The sequence below is a fragment of the Stylophora pistillata genome, chromosome 9, assembly GCF_964205215.1.
Source record: "Stylophora pistillata chromosome 9, jaStyPist1.2, whole genome shotgun sequence".
Lineage (NCBI taxonomy): Eukaryota > Metazoa > Cnidaria > Anthozoa > Scleractinia > Pocilloporidae > Stylophora > Stylophora pistillata.
Genome location: NC_142527.1, coordinates 1,749,997 through 1,773,729, shown reverse-complemented (window position 1 = coordinate 1,773,729; position 23,733 = coordinate 1,749,997). Strand labels below are relative to the sequence as shown.

General features: G+C 38.1%; 2 protein-coding genes, 1 long non-coding RNA gene and 1 pseudogene across 4 annotated transcripts; 1 reads left to right on the top strand and 3 right to left on the bottom strand.

The window, feature by feature from the left end:
* Positions 1-377: 377 nt before the first annotated feature.
* LOC111326839 (uncharacterized) lies at positions 378-1,820 on the bottom strand (annotated as a pseudogene). The gene is made up of 3 exons (XR_002694475.2): positions 1,596-1,820; positions 1,255-1,406; positions 378-667 (listed from the first exon to the last, which is right to left on the bottom strand). The product of XR_002694475.2 is annotated as an uncharacterized LOC111326839 (transcript).
* Positions 1,821-1,887: 67 nt separating this feature from the next.
* On the bottom strand, positions 1,888-3,905 carry LOC148722769 (uncharacterized). Its single transcript, XR_015991683.1, has 3 exons — positions 2,845-3,905; positions 2,475-2,503; positions 1,888-2,042 (listed from the first exon to the last, which is right to left on the bottom strand). It is a non-coding gene; the product is annotated as an uncharacterized LOC148722769 (long non-coding RNA).
* Positions 3,906-6,284: 2,379 nt separating this feature from the next.
* Positions 6,285-10,183, top strand: LOC148722768 (uncharacterized). Its single transcript, XM_088734124.1, has 6 exons — positions 6,285-6,427; positions 6,646-6,738; positions 6,868-7,029; positions 7,189-7,290; positions 7,510-7,660; positions 8,694-10,183. The coding sequence occupies exons 1-6, from the start codon at positions 6,425-6,427 to the stop codon at positions 8,813-8,815; spliced, it is 633 nt and encodes a 210-aa protein (XP_088590250.1). The 5' UTR covers positions 6,285-6,424; the 3' UTR covers positions 8,816-10,183.
* Positions 10,184-21,020: 10,837 nt separating this feature from the next.
* LOC111327553 (trace amine-associated receptor 6-like) lies at positions 21,021-22,488 on the bottom strand. Its single transcript, XM_022931766.2, has one exon. It carries the CDS (start codon positions 22,349-22,351, stop codon positions 21,380-21,382), a length of 972 nt encoding a protein of 323 aa, XP_022787501.2. The 5' UTR covers positions 22,352-22,488; the 3' UTR covers positions 21,021-21,379.
* Between the last annotated feature and the right edge of the window lie 1,245 nt (positions 22,489-23,733).

Below are 23,733 nucleotides of genomic sequence, written 5' to 3'. Positions count from 1 at the left end.
AAAGCAGTAAGCAAAAGCTATCGCTTAAATAGCGCTATCTACTGCGAGGATCGTACATCATATGTACATAATACTCTTTCATACGCATTTTGGGTAGCACATCATGTAAACCTGATTCTTCCAAAATCTTTTGTGCTCAGCCCGAATTACTTATAAAATTTCTTCGACTTAACTTTGTGCATTTGCACACGATACAGCAATGCTTTACTATACAGTTTAGTTTCTCTGACGACTTTTTAATTTTCAACCCCTTCGCCTTAGCTGGTATATATTGCCGGCTCTCTGCTGGGATTCCTCATCAATACAGAGCGATACTGCAGAGTGTTTTTTCGCAAATTTCAAGCTTCAGTGCGCCACTATAATAAAGGAGACATGAATAATTACATCCCGTGCGTGAAATTGTATTATGATATTTCTCTGAGTGGCTTAATTTCTTTTCTCTTCATGGTAACTGACAATATCCATTTCCTGAGTGGCAACATCAAAATCCTGACCGACAACATCGATATCCTAACCGAAAACATCCTAACTGACAACATGGCCTGACACAATCTCGCACCCAGCCGCAAGTAGCACTTTCTTCCAACCCACCAGCAGCGCCAAGCATCGTAGCACGATAAGGGGCAGAAACGCCGGTACAGTATTAGTCGCCTAAATCTCTTACCAACTGCAAAAATAAGACAAGTCGTATTACCCTGGGCATCCCATACGGCGAATACGAACTCGCGCACATTCATAACTGGCTTCTTTAACTCTTCAGTAGGAGAATGCTCATTAATAAAGACAATAAAAGGTAGTTCTCAAACCATGCTGCCCCTGGAAGACGTTTCAGCATGTAATAGAAAATGACTCATGGAATGGCATATTTAAAGCAAACCGGGGCACGTCAGCGAGATAGCATTCAATATCATGTCCCCAGGTGGGTTTTGAGTGTCAGACCGGAACCTTGGACTTAAAAGAACAAATATCAGAGTTTTTAGGGCTTTGAAGGAAATGTAAGATCTTTTGAAAGAAAGGTAAGATTTTTCTGAAAAAGATGTAAGATTAAAAAAGGTAACGTTCGCTAATCTTCTCTCTTCAATTACAAACTAGCCAAAGTTCAAAGTGGAAGCTCTATAATATTCTTTGACTGCGGACAAACGATTTTAGCACCAACAATAATGGAAATATGTAAGTCATGACAGTTTTTATAATCTACGGCCTCGTCGCGCGTCAAGAAAAAAATTATTGGCAAAGTACGAAAAAAATTGTTACCATCGTTCTTCTTGATGTGATAAATCGGCAGCTTGGCACACATTCCAGCCATTTCATCGCTCAAACGTGATCGATTGTTGACGATTCCGACAACTTCGTACTTGAGCTGCGTTGAGTTTCCAGGTTGAGGGTATTGGCGATGTACCATTCAGCTGAAAAATGATGTTAGACAAAGAAAATTTGAATACGGCTAGTCACGGGACTTGTAGAATCGCAGTTTCAAAAACACACTGGATCTAAATCTATAATAGAATTTCACATAAATAAAAGTATTTCGTTTTAGAATTATTAGCAATTGTGGATCAGAGGTGTGAATAAAATGTAGTTTAAAAATGACTTACCTCGTCGAATGCCTTCTTCAGATCGTTGGGCCCAGGAACATTTTCAGTGATTTTACTCAGAAAACAGGCTTTTTGAGCATACATTCGACGCATGACTAAATTTTACCAAAGGAAAAATGAATTCATCATGAGAGGCGCAGAGGGATTTGACTTGGGTTTACTCAAATAAAGTTTTTCTGACCAATGCCAAATTAACAAAAAATCAAAACTATCCGATTGACTTAACTCGACTTATAGTAATTTTTTAAATCAGTTCGTCAATTATCCCACTCTTTCTTTTACTTACTCTTTTAAAGTCATAAACCACGTCCACCTCCCCAGCATTGGAAGAATTCATCTTTGGAATGTGAAAAGTCTCCGTTTGGTTCTTGGTGTTGATGGTAATTCTTCAATGTAATTCTTACCACCGACATCAATTTTAAGGTTGTATTTTGACACAGTTGTATTCTATAAGGAAAAATACAATTTGGAGTTATTTACCTTTTAATTCTGCATTCGATGCTGCTAGTCGACACCGAAAAACCACAGTATTAGTGAAGGAATGTTGCCATAATTGGTATCTTCTCTTCCATAAGGAAGCATATTAAGGCAAACGCTAAAAATACTTTTCCCCATTGACTTATCTAACTACAACCTAACAGATTTGTACCTTTACCACCTTTCATTATTTGCTGCCTATGAGCAATTATTTAAAGCAATGAGGAATCCAGTCGTTTTGAATTAGAATTGAAATGATCTAACTTGGGCCAAACTTCGTAGTAACTTTGAAACGTATGCAAAGCGGTCAGCTTGGTGTTACTTTTGCACGAAGAAACCCAGCTTAGTCGCTGAAGCGACAACAGATGAATGCCAAGGAGAATGAAGAGGAAATATAAATACCCTGATTTCTCACTGCTTCCTGGATTTAACTGCAAAGAAAATATAATTCATATTTAACGTATCAGATGTTTATTATATTTATTATATGAAATGCACCTGGTTGCATATAATTCATCAGCGTTACTTTTTTTAATCTTTGCCTTTCCCTCTGGTCCACACCGTTTGCAACCAGGGGCTGCAGATGTGGCGACGACGAACAAAGCAAAACAAAGCAGGACACATTTCAGCTCCTAGTAACTGAGACGAAGAAGATGGATGGATAATAACAAGTCTGTTATTGTTTTCCCCGACCTGAGAAAGGCATTTGACATTATTAAACACGAAATCTTGCTAACTAAGCTCGAATCCTACGTCGTGGTTGAACAGTTACCTTTCTAAGAGATTACAGTATGTCGTCTACAAGGATGCTAATTCAGATCCCATGCGTCTTTCTTTTGGCGTCCCGTAGGGATCAGTTTTAGGACCAATATTATTTACTATTCATACATATCGAAGGCATGTCATACGTCCTCTCTCGCTATACGCAGACGATACTGCGATGCATTCCAGCTCATAGAATATTGATTTAGCTGTGCACAATGTCAACAAGGATCTCAAGGGCGTCAGACGCTGGTCTTGTAGAAATGACCCCTATTGTTATAAGAAAAAGTCGGAAGCCATTATCATTGCGCCCCACTAAGCTCTCACTGCAGCATCAAATACATCATTAGGTAAAATCAACATCTCTATGTTACTTAATTTGTGTAAAAATAAACGGAAATACCTCCATCCTCCTTTGAGGAGAAAACAGCTGTATTTCATTCCAAAACCCTGTGATCTTTGCAGTCTATATTACGTTCAATACCACAGCAAGAAATGGCCTGAATTCTCAAAAGTATATATAACATGCGTGACAATTCAACAAACGTACAAAGATTCGAATAAAAAAAAATATATAACAATAATACAAGCTATATTTGATATATTTGAAGCTGTATCTTGGATACTGAAACAAACAGGAAATATCAAGAAAGGAATACAAACGCGGGAAACATCCCAAAAATAGAAACTTCCTGATACTTGAAAGAGATGTCGTTATATCAGTCCTTTTAGTTTCAATACAGGGGTATGGGTAGAATTTTCCAGTAGGCAATTTTCCAGTTCCACCCCTCAATTTCTCAGGAACATGGTAATTATTTCCGGAGTAATTCTAAAACTGTAAAGGGATATGGACAACTCGTTTTGAATGTTTGGGGGCTTGGAGAGACTCATGACTTGGAAGAGTAGTTGAACATATGGTATATATTGACTAGTATTATTCTTGTAAACAATATGCTCTGTAAATATAATTTATAATTTTAGCCAGTATTGCATTGTAAATATTCATGCAATTCAACCTTATCAGGCTGCCATGTGATTTTTAATAAAGCTATCTATCTATCTATCTATTTATCCATCTATCTATCTGTCTATCTATTTATCTAACTATTTATCTATCTATTTATCTATCTATCTATCTATCTATTTATCTAACTATTTATCTATCTATCTATCTTGGGCGGAAGTATCACTTCGACCAGTGGTGTATTTTGCTTCTTTCACAACTTTCCTCAAGTTACGATTAATTAAATGTTACCCCAAACAGAAACGTTATCTAGAGAAACGGAAATTGGGAGAGATATTTTCACGAAATGGCGCCAGTCTCAAATGAACAAACTCTAGGCAAAATTTTGATGGAAAAGCAGCCTCTTGCTTAAGTTGATTGTATACTTTGCGAAGGAACCAGCTAAGTAGATCTTGTAGTAAATATATCCTTACCTGACCATGTCAACTCGTCCGGCCCCACACAAGTTAGCCTTCACAGTGGTCCTATGGGATTGCGTGAGCGAAGAAGTATGGGTCATATGATAATAAAAATTACTAATCAAATGCTTCTTTAGAACTGAAAAGAGTCTACAGCTTATTTTTAGAAACAGTTACCGCATGATGATTGCCTTATTTCCACAGTTTCGGTCCTGCTACAGAAAATGCCCTATCTCGATACGTTTTCAGATTGACCACGGTTCCCTGATGTAGCTAGGCACCTGACCAAAGAAATTCGGAATCATCGTAGTCTGACGACGCTGTCTGTCTTAGGGGTGGCTCCTCATTTGCGTACACTACATCACGATACGTGTTACCACTAGTGTATTGTTAGCTGAAGGAAGTATTGAGTTTCAGCTTCCAAGATGGAACAGGTTCTGAGGAGTAGGGCAAATTGGAGGCTGTAGAGATCAGATGTTAGCTCAATACAGCAAGAAACTGTTCATATATGACTGCGCTTCTTCAGGGTTTAAACAACTGTAGGGAATCGAAGTTCTTGGACTTAAAATCGATCATGCAGTCCAATTTATACTTTTATAGTTTATAACAGCATGGAGAAAAACACTTTCACTTAGTCAATCCATCTAGAATTGATGAGGACCTTTGAAGATTGGAGTACACAATAAAAGCAAGGACAGTGTTCTTATGATGTGAAATTCAGTAATAGCTAGTTTCTCGTATCTCAACAGCAGTTGTTTCTAAAGTTCTTCGTACAAGTTATTATTTCTTCTTAATACAGTATGACAGGCCAAATGTTGCACTATTCAGCTCATCCACTATTATATTCATTTCTGTATATGCTATTCAACTATATATGAGTTTAATATTCAACATTTATTCAACTCTATTGTGTCGACATATGAATTTACTCTATACTCTTTTAAGATGAAAACAGATGGGGTTTATTTCAAAGTCCTAATAACACAAGTTGTCTACTTCCGTGAGCTGATCTTTGGACACTGACGTAAACAGAAATATAATGTAAAGACAGGCATCCTTATACAAACCTTCCAAAAATGGTAAAAACTCGTAATATTTGAAGTATATGTTTTTATAGCCGTCCTACAGTTTCAATACAGGGTTATAGCTAAAATTTCCAGTAGGCAAAGTTCGATTTTCTAGTTCTTTTAATTAAGTTAGTTACTAATAGTGGAACTTCGTTGTTTGTAAAGATTAATACCCGTCTGAGAGTAATTTTGAAACTGTAAGAGAACATGGACAACTCATTTAAATGTTCGGGGGGCCTGAAAAGACTCGTAATTTTTTTAACGTAACATAAAATGGTATACATTGATTTATCAACTCGATAATAAAAATCTAATAAACATCTGATACGTTAGTATGGAGACATGGTAAATATTGACTTAGCGGAATTAGATATCTCTCACTTTTTCTAATGATTTACCTTCCTTCATTTATAACTTTTCATTAGGTGTGAGTTTAATTAAGTGTTTTTTGACAAAAAACGCTAACCGGTGACGCAAAAATTAAGAAAGATACTCTTACAAAATGGTGGCAGTCTCAAATAGACAAACTCAGGGCAAAAATTTGATATAAAAACAGAGCGTACGTAAATTTATCGAATGCCTTCCAAACGAACCAGCTAGAAGACCTTTATCTGACCGCTAGCACTGTATCAGCAATACTCTGGCTCAGTGATTCATTTCTCAGAAAAAAATCTAAACCAGAAGTGCATGGCTTCTCCATCACGTTGAACCGAACATATTTGCAAACATGTTGGTTCTTCCGTATTCCAGAGAAAGATATTTGTGCTGAAACAAAATATCAATTCAAAAGTGCTCAGACGACTCGATTTCACCTAACCGATTTCACCAAAAATTTTCACCTAACCGATTTCACCAACCGATTTCGCCTAAAAGCATTTCAAGAATAACTGAAACGATACTGATTCAACAAGTTCAATTTGAGAAGTAAATATCGCAACTTCGTGATATGAGGCTAGAAATGCGAAGCATTTAAACAAGAAGATTCGAACGGTATATATAACTTCGCTCTGAATGCAGAGGATAAACCGGTTGATCCTTTGCTGAACGCAGAAGTCAAAATCTGGTCAACACTTATTGTCCGTTTAACTTCATTTCAGAAAGATGGTGAGTTTGCTCGAAATGTTCTTCGTTTGTTCAGAGATAGGCTCATGGCAATATGATTACTACGCCAATTTCTTAGTTATCAGACTGTGTGGGGAAAAGCGACTTCTTAGCCAGAAGTCATGAGACACGTACGCATTGAAAAAAGGGCGGGGCTTTCAGCTAAAGGTTTGCGCTGATGCTCTTTATGATCAATGTACTTTGTTCGTCTCAAATGCTAGGGGCTGAAGTGTTTTCTACTGTGTTTCCTGCTGCTGTTCGTTGTCGCCGCATTTGCAGCACCCACTTGTAAACGGTGCGGACTTGAAGAAAAGGTAAAGAAAAAAGTAGTGCTGGCTAATGAACTAAAAATGTATGCGTCTTTTCTATACAGTTAATAACAAGGAAAAGGCATTCTGCAGAAGAAGTTAGAGCATTTGTGTTTCCTCTTTCTTTTCTCATAGAATTCGACCGTCTTTAAGTACAACGTTACAATAAATTTCGGAGGTGAAGATTACATCGAAGAAATTATCATCGACACCAAGAACCAAACGGAGACTTTTCACATCCCAAAGATGAATTCTACCAACGCTGGGGAGGTGGATGTTGTTTACGATTTTAAAAGAGTAAGTAAAAGGAAGAGATTATTAAATTACCGTTTTAACACTGCTAGTCTCATTAATTTAATTTGGTATTTTTACTCTTAATCGGATATTAAAGGTCAGAAAAACTCATGATTGCTACTTCACCACCATTTTGAAATGAAGTTACGTTTCCTTTCGTAGAATTTAGTCATGCGTCGAATGTCTGCTCAAAAAGCCTGTTTTTTGAGTAACATCACCGAAAATGTTCCCGGGCCCAACGATCTCAAACGCGCACTCGACAAGGTAAGTCCATTTTAAATTTATACTCACTCTTCTGGTCCATAATTGTTGAAAATTCTGCAACATCCGAATATTTTCTTCTTTCGGGTAATTTAATCATTAGGATCCAGTCGGTGTACGCTGTATACAAATGCTTTTGAAACTGCAAACGTTTCTACAAGTAAGTTCAACTAAAGTGTATATATATTTAACTTTATTTTATCTACTATAACTATTTTCAAGATGAATCGTACATCAGAGGAAACACAAGCTGGAAAGTCGTCAGAGTACGATTACGGAGTTGATGGTATCGTCATTGATCGATCACGTTTGAGCGATGAAATGGCTGAAATGTGCGCCAAGCTGCCAATTTATCGCATCAAGAAAAGAAACGGTAAGACTTCGTTTTCGCGTTTTGTTGTTTATTTTTACTTTACGCTTGATGTGGCTGCGATTCTTTTAAATTCAGTCATGTCTAATCAACAATTAGTTCACGTTTTAGCGGTACTATCGCGTTATGGAGCACGTGGGAAGTTTGGAGAGCACGAAAGAAGCGTAACAGTTGCCCGAGGCAATAGCCGAAGGCAACTCTAGCTTCTTGAGTGCTCTCCAAACTTCCCACGTGCTCCATAACTCGATAGTGCACAGCTAAAAGTATGAACCAATTGCTTTATAACATAGCCGGTGGAATTGTGCATCAAATCCGACGCGATAAACGGACAACAATATCAGAAGCGAATCGTGACGGCGCTGATGCCGAGTCTCTTTTTCCCTTGTTTTTCTCTTTTTATGCCTCATTTAAGAACTCTAGCCTAAGGTAAAAGGTCAGAAAATTGTCTTCGTTTTGGGGCTGGTGGGCCGAGTCTCTGTTTGTATCCATTATTGTCACGAACTATATTATTTTTCCCTGCGCTAACAATGGCCGCTCGCGCGAAAAAAACATTTTCTGGCAAAGCAATTTGCTGACGCTATCAGCGTGGACCATCGGGATTTTGAGCACGCTTACGTATACTGAATTTGATTGTGCGACTCTGCTAGCTATTTTATAAAGTTTTTTAATCCTTGGCGCTAAAACGGTTTGTCTGCGGTCAAACTTTATCGTATAAAGCCTCTGACTAGACTAGTCAGTACATCCCGTTCCATGATTCATTTTTACTACTTCCCAAAAAGTTTTGTGTGTCACAAAAATTTGTTTACCACAATGCACTGCCGCAAACGTGCTATTTACGATCAATTTTTTGGTTTGCGAAGGCAGCATGGTTTGACGTTAGATTTTATTGTCTTAGTTCATAGTTATCAGTACTACGCACGCCCCGGCTATAGAGTAAAAGAAGCTAGTTTTGAATGTGCGCAGGCTCATGCATGTCTTGCATGAACCTATGCGCCCTGAGGATACGCAACATAATACGACTTTTCTCATTTTGCAGTTGGTAAGAGGGTCAGGCGACAAATTTGTGTCCGTATCTGCTACTATTGTTGGCGCTGGGTATTGTTTAGAGGAAGGTGGTATTACCAATGGTTGCTAATTTGTGTATGGCGATGTCCGTAAGATGAAGAGGAGAGCCAATAGGACACTTCAAAAATACCATAATACTCTTTCACGCGTGGAATGTAATTGTTAATGTCTACCCTTATGTAAGTGGCTCATTGGATTTCGGAAGGCGCGTACGATCCCTTTACGTTAGTATTCTTTACGGCTGAGAAATCTTTGCAGAGATCCATAATATCATGAGCTAAGGCAAACATGTTAAAAATCAAATAAGAATTCAAGAAACCAAAATAAATGTCTAATTAAGCTTAAGCAAGTAGCGCTGCATTGTGTGCATATGCACAAAGTTAAGTCGAAGCAATCGAATTAGTGATTCGGACTGAGCAGAAAGATTTTGGAAGAATCAGGCTTACTTGATGCGCCACCCAATATTCGTTTGAAAGAGTATTATGGTATTAAGTTGGACCACTGTTTACGGAAACCGCAAACGAAAACGGAAAAATGATAAAATCAGTTTCTAATACTTGTTAAGTTAAAAAAAAATGAGTGTAGCTTTAAGCAAAGGGAAACGTGAGGTGTTTAATTAATGATAAAAGGAAAGAAATTCCTTTTTTTTTTTAAATTGTTTTTAAACAACCAAAGCAATTTGATTTTACAGAATTGAGGGTAGATTGGGTACGCAAAAAGTTATCAACTAGATATCCTGGCGAGAATATATATATACATATATACATATATGTATATATATATATACATATATATATATACATAATATATATATAGTTATATTGTGGGAGGAAAAAGACAAGTAAACTACAAGTTCATCCCTACAAGCCTGTTTCGTGGTCGCCCACTCATCATCATTTCGACCACGAAACAGGCTTGTAGGGAAGAACTTGTAGTTTACTTGTCTTTTTCCTCCCACAATATATACTTCGCTCTACTTCTATGTATTGAGCACTGTTCTACGAAAATCAAGTCACACTTTATATATATAGTTATATATATATATATATATATATATTTTTTTTTTTTTTTGTGACAAATTTCTTTGGTCTTTGTTACCATGTTTCATAGAGGTCCAATGTTGCTATTCGCGTTTAAGTAACTTTAACAAATAACGCTTTTTATGACATGAGCATGAAAGAAGCTTGAATGTAAGAAGTTGGAACTGATAAACTATTATCTAGATGTCCAACACAGATGTCCAACTCAAACCCGGACTATCTCAACGCGATTGGGGAACAAGACAGATTTTGAACGAATTCCGGTACTACTACCTAAATCTAATTTCAAACCATACAAGCTGAAGGAAGACATAGAGATGATTTTATGCAAGTGTTGTACCTACTTGTTAGCAGAAAAAAAATAACTAATGACGATTGTATGACTATGAGTAATTAAAATAAAGCGACTCGTTTATTATAACACCAAGAGAATATAAATGAGAGAACTTATCCCCCAAACATACCCTTGTTCCAAAGATATTATTTTAAATATCGAGTTTTAGTGCACGTTCCTGCGGTGCGACTATTTTGAGAACAACAGCTGATTGGTTAGTGGCTCTGCGGCTTTTTGTTTCGTTGTGTTTACTATTACGATGCGATGAAATGTTTCGCCAAGATAAAGCAAACCTCCCAAGCGCATCCATTAATTAAACAGTGTTTACTAGTTGTTTTATGACATAAAAACAATTTCTTGCGAAACATTTGTTAATTCGGAAACATTTTCTACTTCAGCGACGTAAACCCATGGGCAAATAGTAGACACTGAATTAACCAATCAGAGCGCGCACTTTTAGTGATTCATGTTATAATTAACAAATGGTTAACACCACAGCGTACACTACTGGGTTATGGATAGACGCAAGAGGTTGCTAAGCACGAAAGAAGTGTAAGAGTCCTGTGAGGCGATAGCCGAGAACGACTCTAGCTTTTTGAGTTAAAAAACAAGCGCACGGAAACTTGTCTTTGCAATTGCTCACGTCAGCAGTGTACACCCATGGGCAAATGGTGGACACTGAATTGACCAATCAGAGCGTGCGCTTTACTTTGGTTATGTTATAACAAGAAGTGGAAGTAGAAAACGGCGTGCAGGATGATGATGAGAAGATAAAAAGAAAGCGTAAGGAAAATAGATCAACTGCCCAAAGGCTAAAGAAGTAAAAAGGAAAAGCTTGCCTGGTTCAAGCATTGTGATAATCAACGTAGGTTTTCCACCACACTTCCAACAGCTATGGAAATGCGCGGGAAAACAAGCAACTCGAGCAAACTCGAGCAGCATTAGGTTAAGGCTGGGTTACCTTTCAACTGATTTGACCACTGACCAGAAATTGGAAGGCCTCAGCACTTATTGATTGAATGAACAGCAGAATGTTGAATAAATAACTTTAAGTTAACTAAACCGCTGGATTTTAGATGCATAATTGAATATTAAGTAATCATTACTTAATATTCAACTATGTATGGTAATATGTCTTTTAAGAAGAATTAAAGAAAAACGGAGTGAGATGCTTTCGATTTTGCTTTGGAACTAGTTATGCTGGGAGCATCAAACCGTATTCCGACACCAAAGAAGTATCACTGACATACTGATGGACTGACTCTTCCTCAATGTTTGGGAATATGGGAAATCGTTGTAAAGTATCATTACTTTGTGGCTTCAGTTGTACAAATAGTCCCAATTTAGTTCGCGCAGATCTTCATTCTTTTCAACGTTACAACGCTGGAAAAACTTTATGGATGAAATCAATTGTTGGGAAGAATTTTAAATACAACGACCGACATTAGTGCTTAAAGCTTGAAGTGTAAACTTAGCGCTGGAGACCTACGTTTAGTCTTTCTTTGATGCATATTAGGGAATAGCGGACTTTGAGCGCTGGGTTGCCCCATGACAAACTCTACTGGACGTTATCGCGTTTCAGTATCCGAGTATCAGTTCGCGGATCACGTTCTTTTAGCAGTCTACGATTCTTTTTAATTATACTTTTGGTAGTTTCAAGCCTTTACTTATGATGTACTCAGGACAATTTAGGGTTCACCTTCACAACCGGCTAACTTCAGTTCACGTTTTATACAGTTGTCCACGTACCAGGCAGTAGTTGGCATTGTGGACGCTTTCTAAACTGACTTTACATCCTCAGCACCTTGGGATCGTTAGGGTTTAAAGGTTTAAATCGGCCACGATATTGAATGAATGAATGAATGAATGACTAGTTTATTAAACTCTCTGGCAGTAAAGGACCTGAATTATCGAGTGTATTTTACAATCTTAAGGTAACTATTATCCAAAAACTAAAAATTTACAACTATAACAATGATAATAACAATGAATCATTTAAAATATTTAAATGTAAAAAAGTCCTCCGTTTTCTTTGTCCTACATATCTGAATGTTTCGGAAGAGATAATACTTTTGTGTTTTCTGCCTTAAGTTGCAATTAGGTGCGTGCAGGAGTGGGCTGGGGAGCAGATGGGTGCAGGAGTGGGCTGGGGAGCAGATGGGTGCAGGCAGGAGTGAGCTGGGGAGCAGATGGTGCAACAGGTGGCTGGGCGACTTCATTTTTGCCATGTATTTATAGCACAGGTCTACTCTTCTGTCATCTAGCCTATCTAATTTACCTAGTTGTAAGGCATAAGCATATGACTCAGCCTCGGGGTAAATTATATTAAGCGCTTTTTTTTTGGACTCGCTCTATGGATTCGGACAGAGAGCCAAGAATATCCTTGAAGCACCTCTTCCTTTCAAAGGAGAAGACAATGTTCTTACGAAGTTAAGCTCATTAACAGCCAGTTCTTTTTATCTCAACATAAGTTTTTTAAAATTTTTTTCATACAGCTCATTACTTAGTTCTTATTAACCGAGCGGAAGGTCTGTATGGAAGAATCTTGACCGAGGTTGCCAGTACAGACCGAACGCAGTGAGGTCTGTACCAGCGACCGAGGTCAAGATTCTCCCATAGAGACCGACCTAGCTCGGTTAATAAGATGTTTATTATATGGCTGTGTCTTATATGCCAATTTTCATATTCTTTGTACCTTTATTTTCTAGACCGGTCTAGATGCCGGTCTAGAAGGGAAAATCTAGACCGCTTTCAATATTGATTTCAGCCAATCAAATTCGTGAATTCGATAGTTCCCAGTCCTTGTGAGACACAGCCATATAATAATCATAATTTAATCATAATAATTTAATTCCTTTAATAAACAAATTAAAACGTCTTTATTTCAGATACTAGATAATGAAGATTCTTATCTTGATGTTGAAAAGATCTCCTCTAAACTTAAGGACTGCATAATTAAAACAAATTGATCCGATTGCCTTCAGTACTAATGTATTTGCTTCTATACTTTATTGAACAACTATTGATGTATTTGCCAGCTATGCTTCTTTTTATAATTTAACAATATCTAATTATTTAGTTTTTAATTTTCTTTATATATTGTAAATAATGTTTGTTGATGATTGACCCGCCTCGAATAGCAAATTTGCTATCTGCGGGTCAACATAATCTAAATTATTTTGTAAGAAAAAGAAAAATAAAGTGTGTGTGTAAACTGTGTGTGTATAATCATTCGTAATACAGCTTCTTTCAGCGAGCGGGCATGCAGCAAAGGAACAAACTGTTCAAAAATTCGGAATTACCATAGTCCGCTGGCGACGCTGTATGTCTTACTTCGTCATAGGCATTTCTCATTTACGTCAGTAAACTACGCGTAATATGCGCTTCCAAGAATGCGTTATTTGTTGAAGGAAGTGTTCACTATGTGTTACAGCTTGGAACAGGTCAAGACAAGTGTATGGTAACTAAGAATCAACAGACGTCGGCGTAAATTTTAATATAGCAAACTGATCAGCCAGTAAGTAAGTAAGTAAGTAAGTAAGTAAGTATGTAAAAGCTTTATTTAATGAGGGTAGCACTAAAATAGTAAAGAATACTAAAAAACCAGTGGCCCTCCTAGCACTAAAAATACAATAAAATATTAGAGATATTAAAAACTATGGCGTAACTACATAAAAATGAGCTATGAAAATTACAGAGTAAAATGATTTAAAACCTGTTGGTCATCATGCTCTTCCAGAGTAAAGTTTCAAAACTACTTAAGGTGGCCAGTTTTCGAGTTGATAGAGGCATGTTGTTCCACGTTTTACATGCTGAAGCTGTAAAAGTTCTTCCTCCTTCCTTTTGACGTTTGACGATCGGACAGGCTAAATTAAAATTTGCATACCTGGTTTCTCGTGAGTGAGTTTCACTAGAAAGTTTCAACAAAGTTTTTAAGTAAGCAGGTAAATTTCCTTGTAACCGTTTATATACAATGGAGCATTTTGCTATCTTGGCCTGTTCATAAAAAGGTAACCATTTAAGTTTGTTAAATAACTTTACAGAGGAGGCTCGAGAATCAGCATCTAAAATAATCCAAGCAGCCTTTTCTGCAGCTTTAAGACACGGTTGAGGCAATGTTTGTTACAGCTGGACCAAACAACATTTACATAATCCATTACTGGTCTTATTATAGCATTATAAAATAGAAGGCAATGTTTTAGTGGTAAGCAGTATTTGATCTTCTTCAAAATGCCTATTCTCTGCAATAATTTCTTGCATAATTTATCAATATGAGGAATAAATGTTAATTCTTGATCTATCTCCAGTCCCAAAAGTTTTGCAAATTGCACATTTTTTAAGTTGCTTTCCATTAATAAGAACCTCAAGATCATGTTCAATTCTGGTTGAGAGTCGCTTACCAGTGATGGTAAGCACTTTAGTCTTATTCTCATTGAGAGGAAGTTTATTGGCTGTTGCCCATTGGTTGACCTCGGAGATCGCTGCGGTCAGTGAACTTTGTAAGTTATCAATATTTTCTTAATGAGCAGCAGAAATCATTGTCGTGTTATCGGCATAGAGATAAATTTCAGCAGAACTCACATGTAGTGGAAGGTCGTTGATGCAGGTAATAAAAAGCAAGGGGCCTAGAATTGAGCCTTGGGGTACACCATGACCGACCCAAGCAGTAGGGGATTCTTTGTCATCCATGGATACCAGCTGTCGAGCCCATATACTTGAAGCTTTTGTTGTAGAATGGAATGGTCAACCATGTCGAAAGTCTTGCAGTAATCACTTAAAATCATGCCACTCACACGATCTTTATCAAGATTAAACAGCAACTCATCAATAATTCCAATTAAAGTAGTTTCTGTGCTAAGAAGCTTCCAGAAACCGGACTGTTTAGGATAAATCAAGTTATTATCGCACAGATAGCTGTAAAGCGTGTCGTGTACATGCTTTTCAATGACTTTTGAAAGTACTGGCAACACAGATATCGGACGATAGTTGTTCACGTTTTCCGAATCTCCACTTTTAAATAATGGGAAGACTTTCGCAGTCTTCCAGCGTTGAGGAAAAACCGATTTGCTGAAGGAATAGTTGATTAACTTGGCAATGGACGGGGCAATTATAGGAGCTGCAAATTTAAGCATCCTCGTGCTTAATTTGTCAATACCGCTAGCCTTGTTTGAACGTATATTCTTGAGACAATCGATAACCTTTCTCTTTGTACTAGGCGGAATAGAGAAATCGATGCCAGCATCTTTTCTTGAATCGACAAAATGAATAAGTTTGGAGATGTCTAAGTTCATTTGAGGAAGTAATGATCTGAGTTGATCCGCGATAGAGGTAAAATGAGAATTAAACTTGGAAGCCATTTGTTCCTTATCGTCTAAAAGATGTTCACCGGCTTTAAGGCTGCTTACAAGCTTAGGCTGTTTGTTCATTCCAGAAATTGATTTAATGGTTTTCTACAGTTCTCTGGTGTTGTTTTGATTGTTCTCAAGTTTTGAGACGCAGTATTTTCGTTTGGCATTCCTTGACAAGCCAACTGCCTTATTTCTGGCCTTCTTGTACTTAGCCCAATCGAAGGGGTCTTTTGAACGCTTAGCTTTTTTCAGGAGCGTGTCCCTTAGCCTCAGTTGTTTTAAAATAGCATTTGACATCCAAGGAGTTTGGGTGACAAGTGCGACTCGCTTGTTTCGCCACGGACAATGTAGATCCAGTGCTTCATTGAATAAATTCTCCCACGATTCCAGCATATCATCGACTTCATCAAAAACAAAAATAGTATCCCATTGGGTCTGCTCAAGGGTTAACTTGAATTGTTCTTCGCTAAACCTTTTCGTGTCACGATACCGAATGTAGGTGTTGCCTTTTGACGCGTTGCGAGTACGACGCTCAAGAGCATTGTGATACATCCTCACCGCAAACAATGGTAAGTGATCAGCAAGCCCGATGAAAGGGCAAATGATATTCTGTATTCTTTGAAGTTGATTGGAAAAGATGTGATCCAGACACGTTTCGCTAATTGGTCTTGTTGGAAAATTTACGAGTAATAGCAATATTAATAGTAGTAGCTAGTAATAGTTTTTGGCCGGTGCAAACAACTGAAGGGAAGTTCTTGGACTTGAGATCGATCACGCAGTACCGATAATACTTTTATAGTTTAAAACAGCATAGAGAAACACACAGCTTTCAGTCCGTGAGGAAATAGGACCTTCAGTGAAGTGTGGAGTACATGACAAAAAAGGACAATGTTCTTACGTTGTAGAGTAAACAAATAACCATTTCCCTGTATCTCAACATTGGATTTTTTTAAAATTTCCTTCGAAGGGCTTAACATTTCAATCTTTATGCAGCTTCGTACAGCGCGAGGCATGCCCGCACGGCAAAAGAGTGGGTAACTTAAAGAGATTCCCACATTGCCGGATCAAGTTCATCTTGTCCTCTTGCTGGAGGGAGTCTGTTTGGTCTTTCAGGATGCAAATTTCTGTTTTGGCCCTATTGCAGCCGAGACCAAGAGTAAATATTAAAAAATCAAGAAGAAAAATTCACAGGAGAGACTTGAGATGTTTCTTAATGTAACCATCCTTACTCAGAATCTTAAGTTGCAAGAATATGTGATATGTATTTGTGCTCGTGCTTCTGAAAGACGTTTAAAATTGTCCAAGAACTTTTTTTGTCTTCCACAAAAAAGAGACAGTTTTTCTCCCTTGTTAGAGGGCCCGAGAATTAGGATTTTATTCGTACATATTAAAAATAAAACTCAGTGGATATGACACAAACTAATCTTCACACCAATTTAAGATTAAGTAACATTATATGGCATTCTCTCAAAAAATTCGAAGAACTTCCCCATACAACTAAAGTATGAACTGTATTCGTGCACGATCCTCGCAGTAAAGAACATTATGTAAGCAAAATTGAAAATCGGACCTGAAAAAATTCAGGCCTGTACGGGATTCGAACCACTATGAGCTATCATGCAGCCAGTCTCCAGTAACACAAAACTCCAATTAACTCTGGAAAATAGATACGAATTTCCAATATTTTCAGTGAATCAAACAATTTCTTTCCATAGCAAGGTAGTTTGAACATCAGGATCAATTTTCTTTGTAGTAGTACGGTAACACTTGGTACATGTATCACTCAACGGTTTTAACACCTATTTGAATCAAGAGAAATCCGCAGTATTCTCCCCCAATATCTGGAAGTCGCCATACAACAATAATATGAACTATCAGTCTTCGCATGGGGTCACGATCCTGGTCTCCGGTAGTGCATGTGAAACTCCAACTAACCCCCTAGGAAATCCAAGTAATTTACTCCTGCCGTATTGCAGTCCGGAATATTAATTTTCTTGTTGCAAGCGTTGAACAAAGAATAAGTTCTGAATCCTCACGAGTAATCGAACCTCAGACCTTTAAATTCCGCGCTACGATGTTCTTCCGCTGAGCCACGGAGACTCCATACGTTGAGCCAGAAAAACTATCCCACGTTCACAGTCAAACGAGAAAATTGAACGCATCCAATTAAGTTGAAGATGATAATGAAAATGATGGTTCGACTAAAAGGAAAATTACATAATTAAAGTAGATCTGAGGAAATTGACAAATAAGATGAAAACGAAAAAAGGACTAACGACTTACAGATATTTCCGCCTACTGGCGTGAATGGGCAGAGTGAAATAACTGATGATCTAGAATGAAACTGACTTGCCATAACAAAGCCAACACTGATATATTATACATTGAAAAGTTCTCTTTAGTTGCTCCTATCTCATAGTTATTGTTGTTGTGTTTTACATTGAAACAACTCAGAAGTGTAATCAAACGGGTCACATGACGATCAAGAGTTAACTTTCAAATCAAGAGTAACGCACTTAAGTGAAAAGTCACGCACGTTTGAATCTTACGGATGCTTACTATTCACTTTTCTCTCCGATCCTACTCATGAAACAATTGTTACCAGAGAATTCCAGTGCACTTGTTTAATTTGCCAAAATAGGGTGATGGTTTGATCTGAGCCTGAAATTTAAGCATAAAAAAGTTCTCTCTCTTTCCTCCTATCTCATAGTTATTGTTGTTGTGTTTTACTCCAATGTGGTTTAAGATTTTTTTCGCGAAACTGGCCCTTTAACAACTTACCTTACCTGGTTGCAGTCTGATGCTATCATTTCTGTTGCCAAGGGAACTTTAGACATTGACTACATTGTTGGATTAATTCAGAAGATAAGCTGATAAGCACGCAACCAAGTTAAAATAAAGCTTTCTCTTGGAATATATTTTTAACCGTGCTTTACTTCTGACATGTTAGTATTACCCACCTTATTTTGTAATTTGCAAGCAAATACACTGTATATTTCGTTTGTAACGAGAAAGCCACTGATTTCAGAATTGGAAATCACTAGTATGGTATACGTAATTCTGCACCTGCTTAATTTAAGGAAGTTGCACTGTGAATATTTCTGTTTCTCATTGCCCCATGACTCGAATCGTAACTAAGGTAGCCTTTGGATTTTCAGTTTTGCGGTTTTGGCTATATTTTGGATCAGTTTTTCGGGTTTTTTTTTTTTCTTTCTTTCTTTTTTTGCGGTTTTGCAGCATTCTTCCCCAATATCTAGAAGTCGCCATACAACAATAATATCATCAGTCTTCGCACGATCTGGTAGTGACCATGTCACTAAACCCACTAGAACTATAAGGACTTCAAAGTCTCTGATTGACCATCTGATTTCAAATTCGCCTTCCAAAGTATCATACACAGACGTTCTGCCATGCCCCACTATCAGTGATCACGATGCGCCTTATACTTGCATCAATATGCGTATTACAAGATTTCTCCCACGCTACAAGTTTATTCGAAACGAAAAGAATCTTAACTTGCAATCGTATGAAGAGGACTTTTCAGCCCTGCCTCTAAATATTTTTTATGGCGTGGGATGTCCAGATGATATGGTTACAACGCTTAACTCTCTTGTTACAGAATGCATTGAAAGACGTGCTCCTCTAAGAAGAGTGAAAGTTACACGTCCACCCGCTCCTTGGATAGCTGATCCCGAAATCCGTGAGCTGCAGACCCAACGCAATAAGCTACGCAAAAGAGCACATGAATCAAATGACAACAATATATGGGAGGCATTTAGTACTACTCGGAACACTCTGAAAACTAAGATAAGGCAGGCTAAGAAGTCGTTCTTTGATAATGCGTTTTCTTCAAAACGACCAAAAGAAATCTGGGGTACAATTCGCAGAGTGCTGAATCCCAGTTCTACGCCACTCATGGCCGATCCTGATGAGCTCAAATCATTCTTCGCCACTACAGCAGAGAGAACCTTAGGGAAATCTTCAGGGGACTCTGTCGATGACATATTGTATCCGGTAAATTCACTGGGTGATGTTAGCGACTCCGTCCCTTTCAAGCTACGCGCGGTAACCCATGTAAAGGTCTTACGTGAAATCAAATTACTAAGAACGGACAGTTCAACAGGTCCAGATAATATCCCAGTGAAGTTTTTGAAACCAGTTGCGGAGCTATTAGCGGGTCCCCTCACACATATAATTAACTGCTGTATCAGAAATAATTATTTCCCTATTGACTGGAAGGTGGCGCGAATCTCACCAATACCAAAGATAGATCAACCAATGGCTAAACATGACTATCGACCTGCATCCATCCTCCCAGCCCTGTCCAAAATCTTTGAAAGGCTGGTAGGCCATCAGACAATTAGATTCATTGAAGAAAGAACACTTTTTGGTGAAAACATCTCAGGATTTAGAAAAAATCACTCAACAGCCACGACATTACTGGGGATTAGAGACGATATTACACGTGCAATGCGTCGCGGCGAAGTAACTGTCATGATTCTTGCAGACTACTCGAAAGCTTTTGACACTGTGAACTTCAAGTCAGTTATTTATAAAATGCACTCAATGGGTTTTTCAAAGGATTTTCTAACATGGATGACCTCCTATCTTACGGGCAGAAAACAGTATGTAATGATAGATGACAAGTGTTCTCAGCGGTTGGAAACGTGCTTCGGCGTCCCTCAAGGATCGATCTTAGGACCTTTAATTTTCAATATCTATGTAGTAGACCTCCAGAAAAAGTTGAGTTGCAAATGTTTTCAATATGCGGATGATACCACTTAGCTTCTACACTCGAAGCCGCGTGAAATAGAGGCGTGCATAAAGGATGCTAATCAGACAATAAGAAGCCTGAGTCGTCCAATTTGGCGTTGAATTCAGAGAAAACGAAATGGATGCTTCTCTCCACAAGATAATTGGCGCGCGCACACTCTCTAAATGATATTTCTGCAGATGTATACTGCGGCGACACTAAACTTGAGAAAGTCTCAAGAACAGAGCTTTTGGGAGTTTATCTGGATCAGGAACTAACATGGCAAGAACACATAACGAATCTGTTGTCATCGTGTTACGGTGCTTTAGCAGTACTACGGAAACTAAAATACTTCGCACCATACCACATAAGAAAACGACTGGTGGAAAGTCTTATACTCTCTAAACTGGATTATTGTAACGTTGTGTTTAGTCCTCTCCCAGAGTACCAGACCAAACGCCTTCAAAGAGGACAGAACACGTGTGCGGGTTTTGTGTTAACTAAATTTGCTGGACTCCACGATGTTAGAAAGCTAGGTTGGCTCACAATCAAAGAGCGTTTGGAATTTAATATAGCTAAGCTAGCGCACAAGTCATTATACAATGAGCACTTTCCACTAAAACTCAAGCAACACGTCGTAAATAGATATAGTCTTAGGTCATTAGCTGCACCAAAATTAGAACTTGCCAACAAAATTGAGAAGAACGCTCTACAAGATCAAGCTGCAGAAGCTTTTAATAAGCTTCCTGCGGCGCTAAGAAATTGCAGTGACCATGCACTTTTTTGTATAAATCTTAAGAGACACATGCTGACACGTAATGGATAATCTAGTATAGTTTTTATTATTCACTATTTTATCAATCTTGATTTATTGTAAGTATTATGTATGTAGTTAATTTTTATATTAGTAGCGAAGAGCCACTATGTGGAAGCATGCTGATACAGGTCAATATTAGTGCATGTGAAACTCCAACCAACCTCTTAGGAAATCTAAGTATTTTACTCCTGCCGTATTGCAGTCTGGAATATCAATTTTCTTGTTGTGAGCGTGGAACAAAGAATATGCTCTGAGTTTCCACGAGTAACCGAACCTCAATAGTTCCACCTTTGAATTCCGCGCTACGATGTTCTTCCACAGAGCCACGAAGACTCCATACGTTGGGCCGGTATATTCGTAGCAAACTAGGAGTTCGAACTTACAACCTTCTCGCTCCGACCAGGTGGGTTTTCGTTATACCTCGCTCCTGAGTTTTTGACCAGCCAACCTCGAAACCACGAACGAAAAGAGCGGCTGAACTTTGGAAGTCTCCAGGCATACAAGAACGGATTAATAATGGAGCTCATGGAGAGAAATTCGTTCGCGACATAATAATAAACATGATAGGCGTACGAGTTTCGACAGGGGCAAAAGTATAAAATCTGTACATGTATGAAGTAAGGTACAAAAGACATATAAAATACAAAAAGGATTAACACAAATGCAATAAACATTCTGTTCTCTCTTTCTAGCTGTTTCTTCTTGCTGGCCGCTGTGAGACTGGCGCGAACATCTTTGAGTTCCTCTCTTTGACGGGCAACCGCCTTGTAAATTTTCATATAAAGTGCTATTAGAATAAATGATGGAATCACGAAATGAGAATAGCAATAGGCCAGCAAAAACTTTTCTCTTTTGACATCAGCAATGGGAAGAACAGACATGATTAATCCATTTATCCAAGTTACTGCAATAGCAATCTTGGCTTTTTTGTTGGTTATTTTCCGTGGATATTGAAAAGGTTTGATCACTGCAACATAACGTTCATACGACATCGCCATCAGAGTGCAAACAGCGGCGAGAATAGAAACAGCTCCGATAAAATATTGCACCAGATTTAGAACGAGAAGGTCTCCCAAACCACGGTAGAAGTAAGTTAACTCGGCGCCTCGTAGAATGCTCACAATTCCGATGAAAAGATCAGCGACTGAGAGATTGGCGATGAGGAACACAGACGGAGTGCGCAAACATCGACAGGGATCGCGATAAATTGTGATGAAGAGGAAGCCATTAACAAGAACGATCACCGTCCCGAAAATGAAGTCAAAAATAGCGAAAATGACAACATTAGCACCGACCACCTCAGTGCTGGGTACATATGTAGGTTCTGACGAATTCATGCTCGCTGTTTAAAACCATGTCGTGAAATCATATTGGATTTATAATCTCTTGTTCAACAATGCAAGCTTAAATCTCACTACAGTCTGTACGCGTCACAATGCTTAGAATGCTGATGCTTGAGGTATCCGTTTTAAGACCTTACGCAAACGTCCGGTTTTTGACACAGACCCAATATATCCGCGACCGATGCACGTACAATTCTGCAATGACTTTTTGATCTTCTTTTTTATTTTCAAGGGATTAATTCATTAAAACATGAATACACTTCGACAATTGATCAGCTTTCCTTCACTAAACACGTTCCATTCTGTTGCGAGTGGCTAATTAATTATTTTCATACCCAAAAAAGTTATTACTAGGCTGCCAATGTTTGACAACTGCCGTAGTCTACCTGCCTGGGTGCGAGACGTGTTCAGATCGGATTTTCTCGTCAAAAGATTATGTGCATACTAAACAGTTGCTTTGAGATTACTTGAAAAGTACTTCTGTATTTGGCCCAGTGCCGGATTTTTATTAGCTTCTTTGGAGTTGCTGCAACAACAAAACAAAGACTGACTGAAGAGTTCAATTTCTGAGAGTGACAGGAACAAAGCAGGATAAAAGAACACTTTCAGAAATTAAATCTCTCTCTCTCTCTCTCTCTCTCTCTCTCTCTCTCTCTCTCTCTCTCTCTCTCTTTCTCTCTCTGATTAAAAAAAATTCTTTTCTTTTTAAAGCTTTTGTATTTGCCGGAAATCGGGAGTGTTTGGAAATGACCTTTTACACACCATACCCGGATATAAGCAAAATGATTTCAGTGTCATAATCTTATCTCTGCCATTAATTTTCCTTGTCCGTAAAAAATATTTTCAAACTTTGACCATCAAATGATGCAAATGCTATTAGACTGATATATAACTGCGTTCTTGAGCAAGGGAAATGACTGACCATGATCTGGTTGGATACAACTTTTTGAAGGACTCGGTCGGTACACATTGCCGTTGGTCGTCTGATAAAGGAGCTGGATCTTTTCTATGACGAATTCTTATGGTGTGATTGTCATACTGACGCAACAGGAATTAGTTTTTTTTTTTTTTTTTTTTAAAGAATTTACGGAAAACTTGTTCACGCGTGTGTTTTCTTTCTTCATTTGTTTCTTCCTGTCTCAACCAGTAGCGTATTTACGAATCTTTTCGTTTCTTCCATTTTCAAAACTGAAACCACGTTATTAAATTGTTTTAAAACTTTTTGCAACCCTTGCAGAAGGTTAGTCTGGTTTGGTAAACTCGTTAGACAACATTACATTCCCTGGTTGTACATTGTAACATTCTTGCATTTAGTTTCTATATATTTTTTCCCTTTCCGCCCACCAGCTAAGGACTCGGTAAGTAACTCACGATTC

Excerpts from the sequence above, each read along its gene's own strand:
- LOC148722768 (XM_088734124.1), top strand. Across the intron at positions 6,739-6,867 it reads GGTGCGGACTTGAAGAAAAG|AATTCGACCGTCTTTAAGTA; the intron begins GTAAAGAAAAAA and ends CTTTTCTCATAG. Across the intron at positions 7,661-8,693 it reads TCGCATCAAGAAAAGAAACG|TTGGTAAGAGGGTCAGGCGA; the intron begins GTAAGACTTCGT and ends CTCATTTTGCAG.
- LOC111327553 (XM_022931766.2), bottom strand. The coding sequence starts at position 22,351 with ATGAATTCGTCAGAACCTACATATGTACCCAGCACTGAGGTGGTCGGT.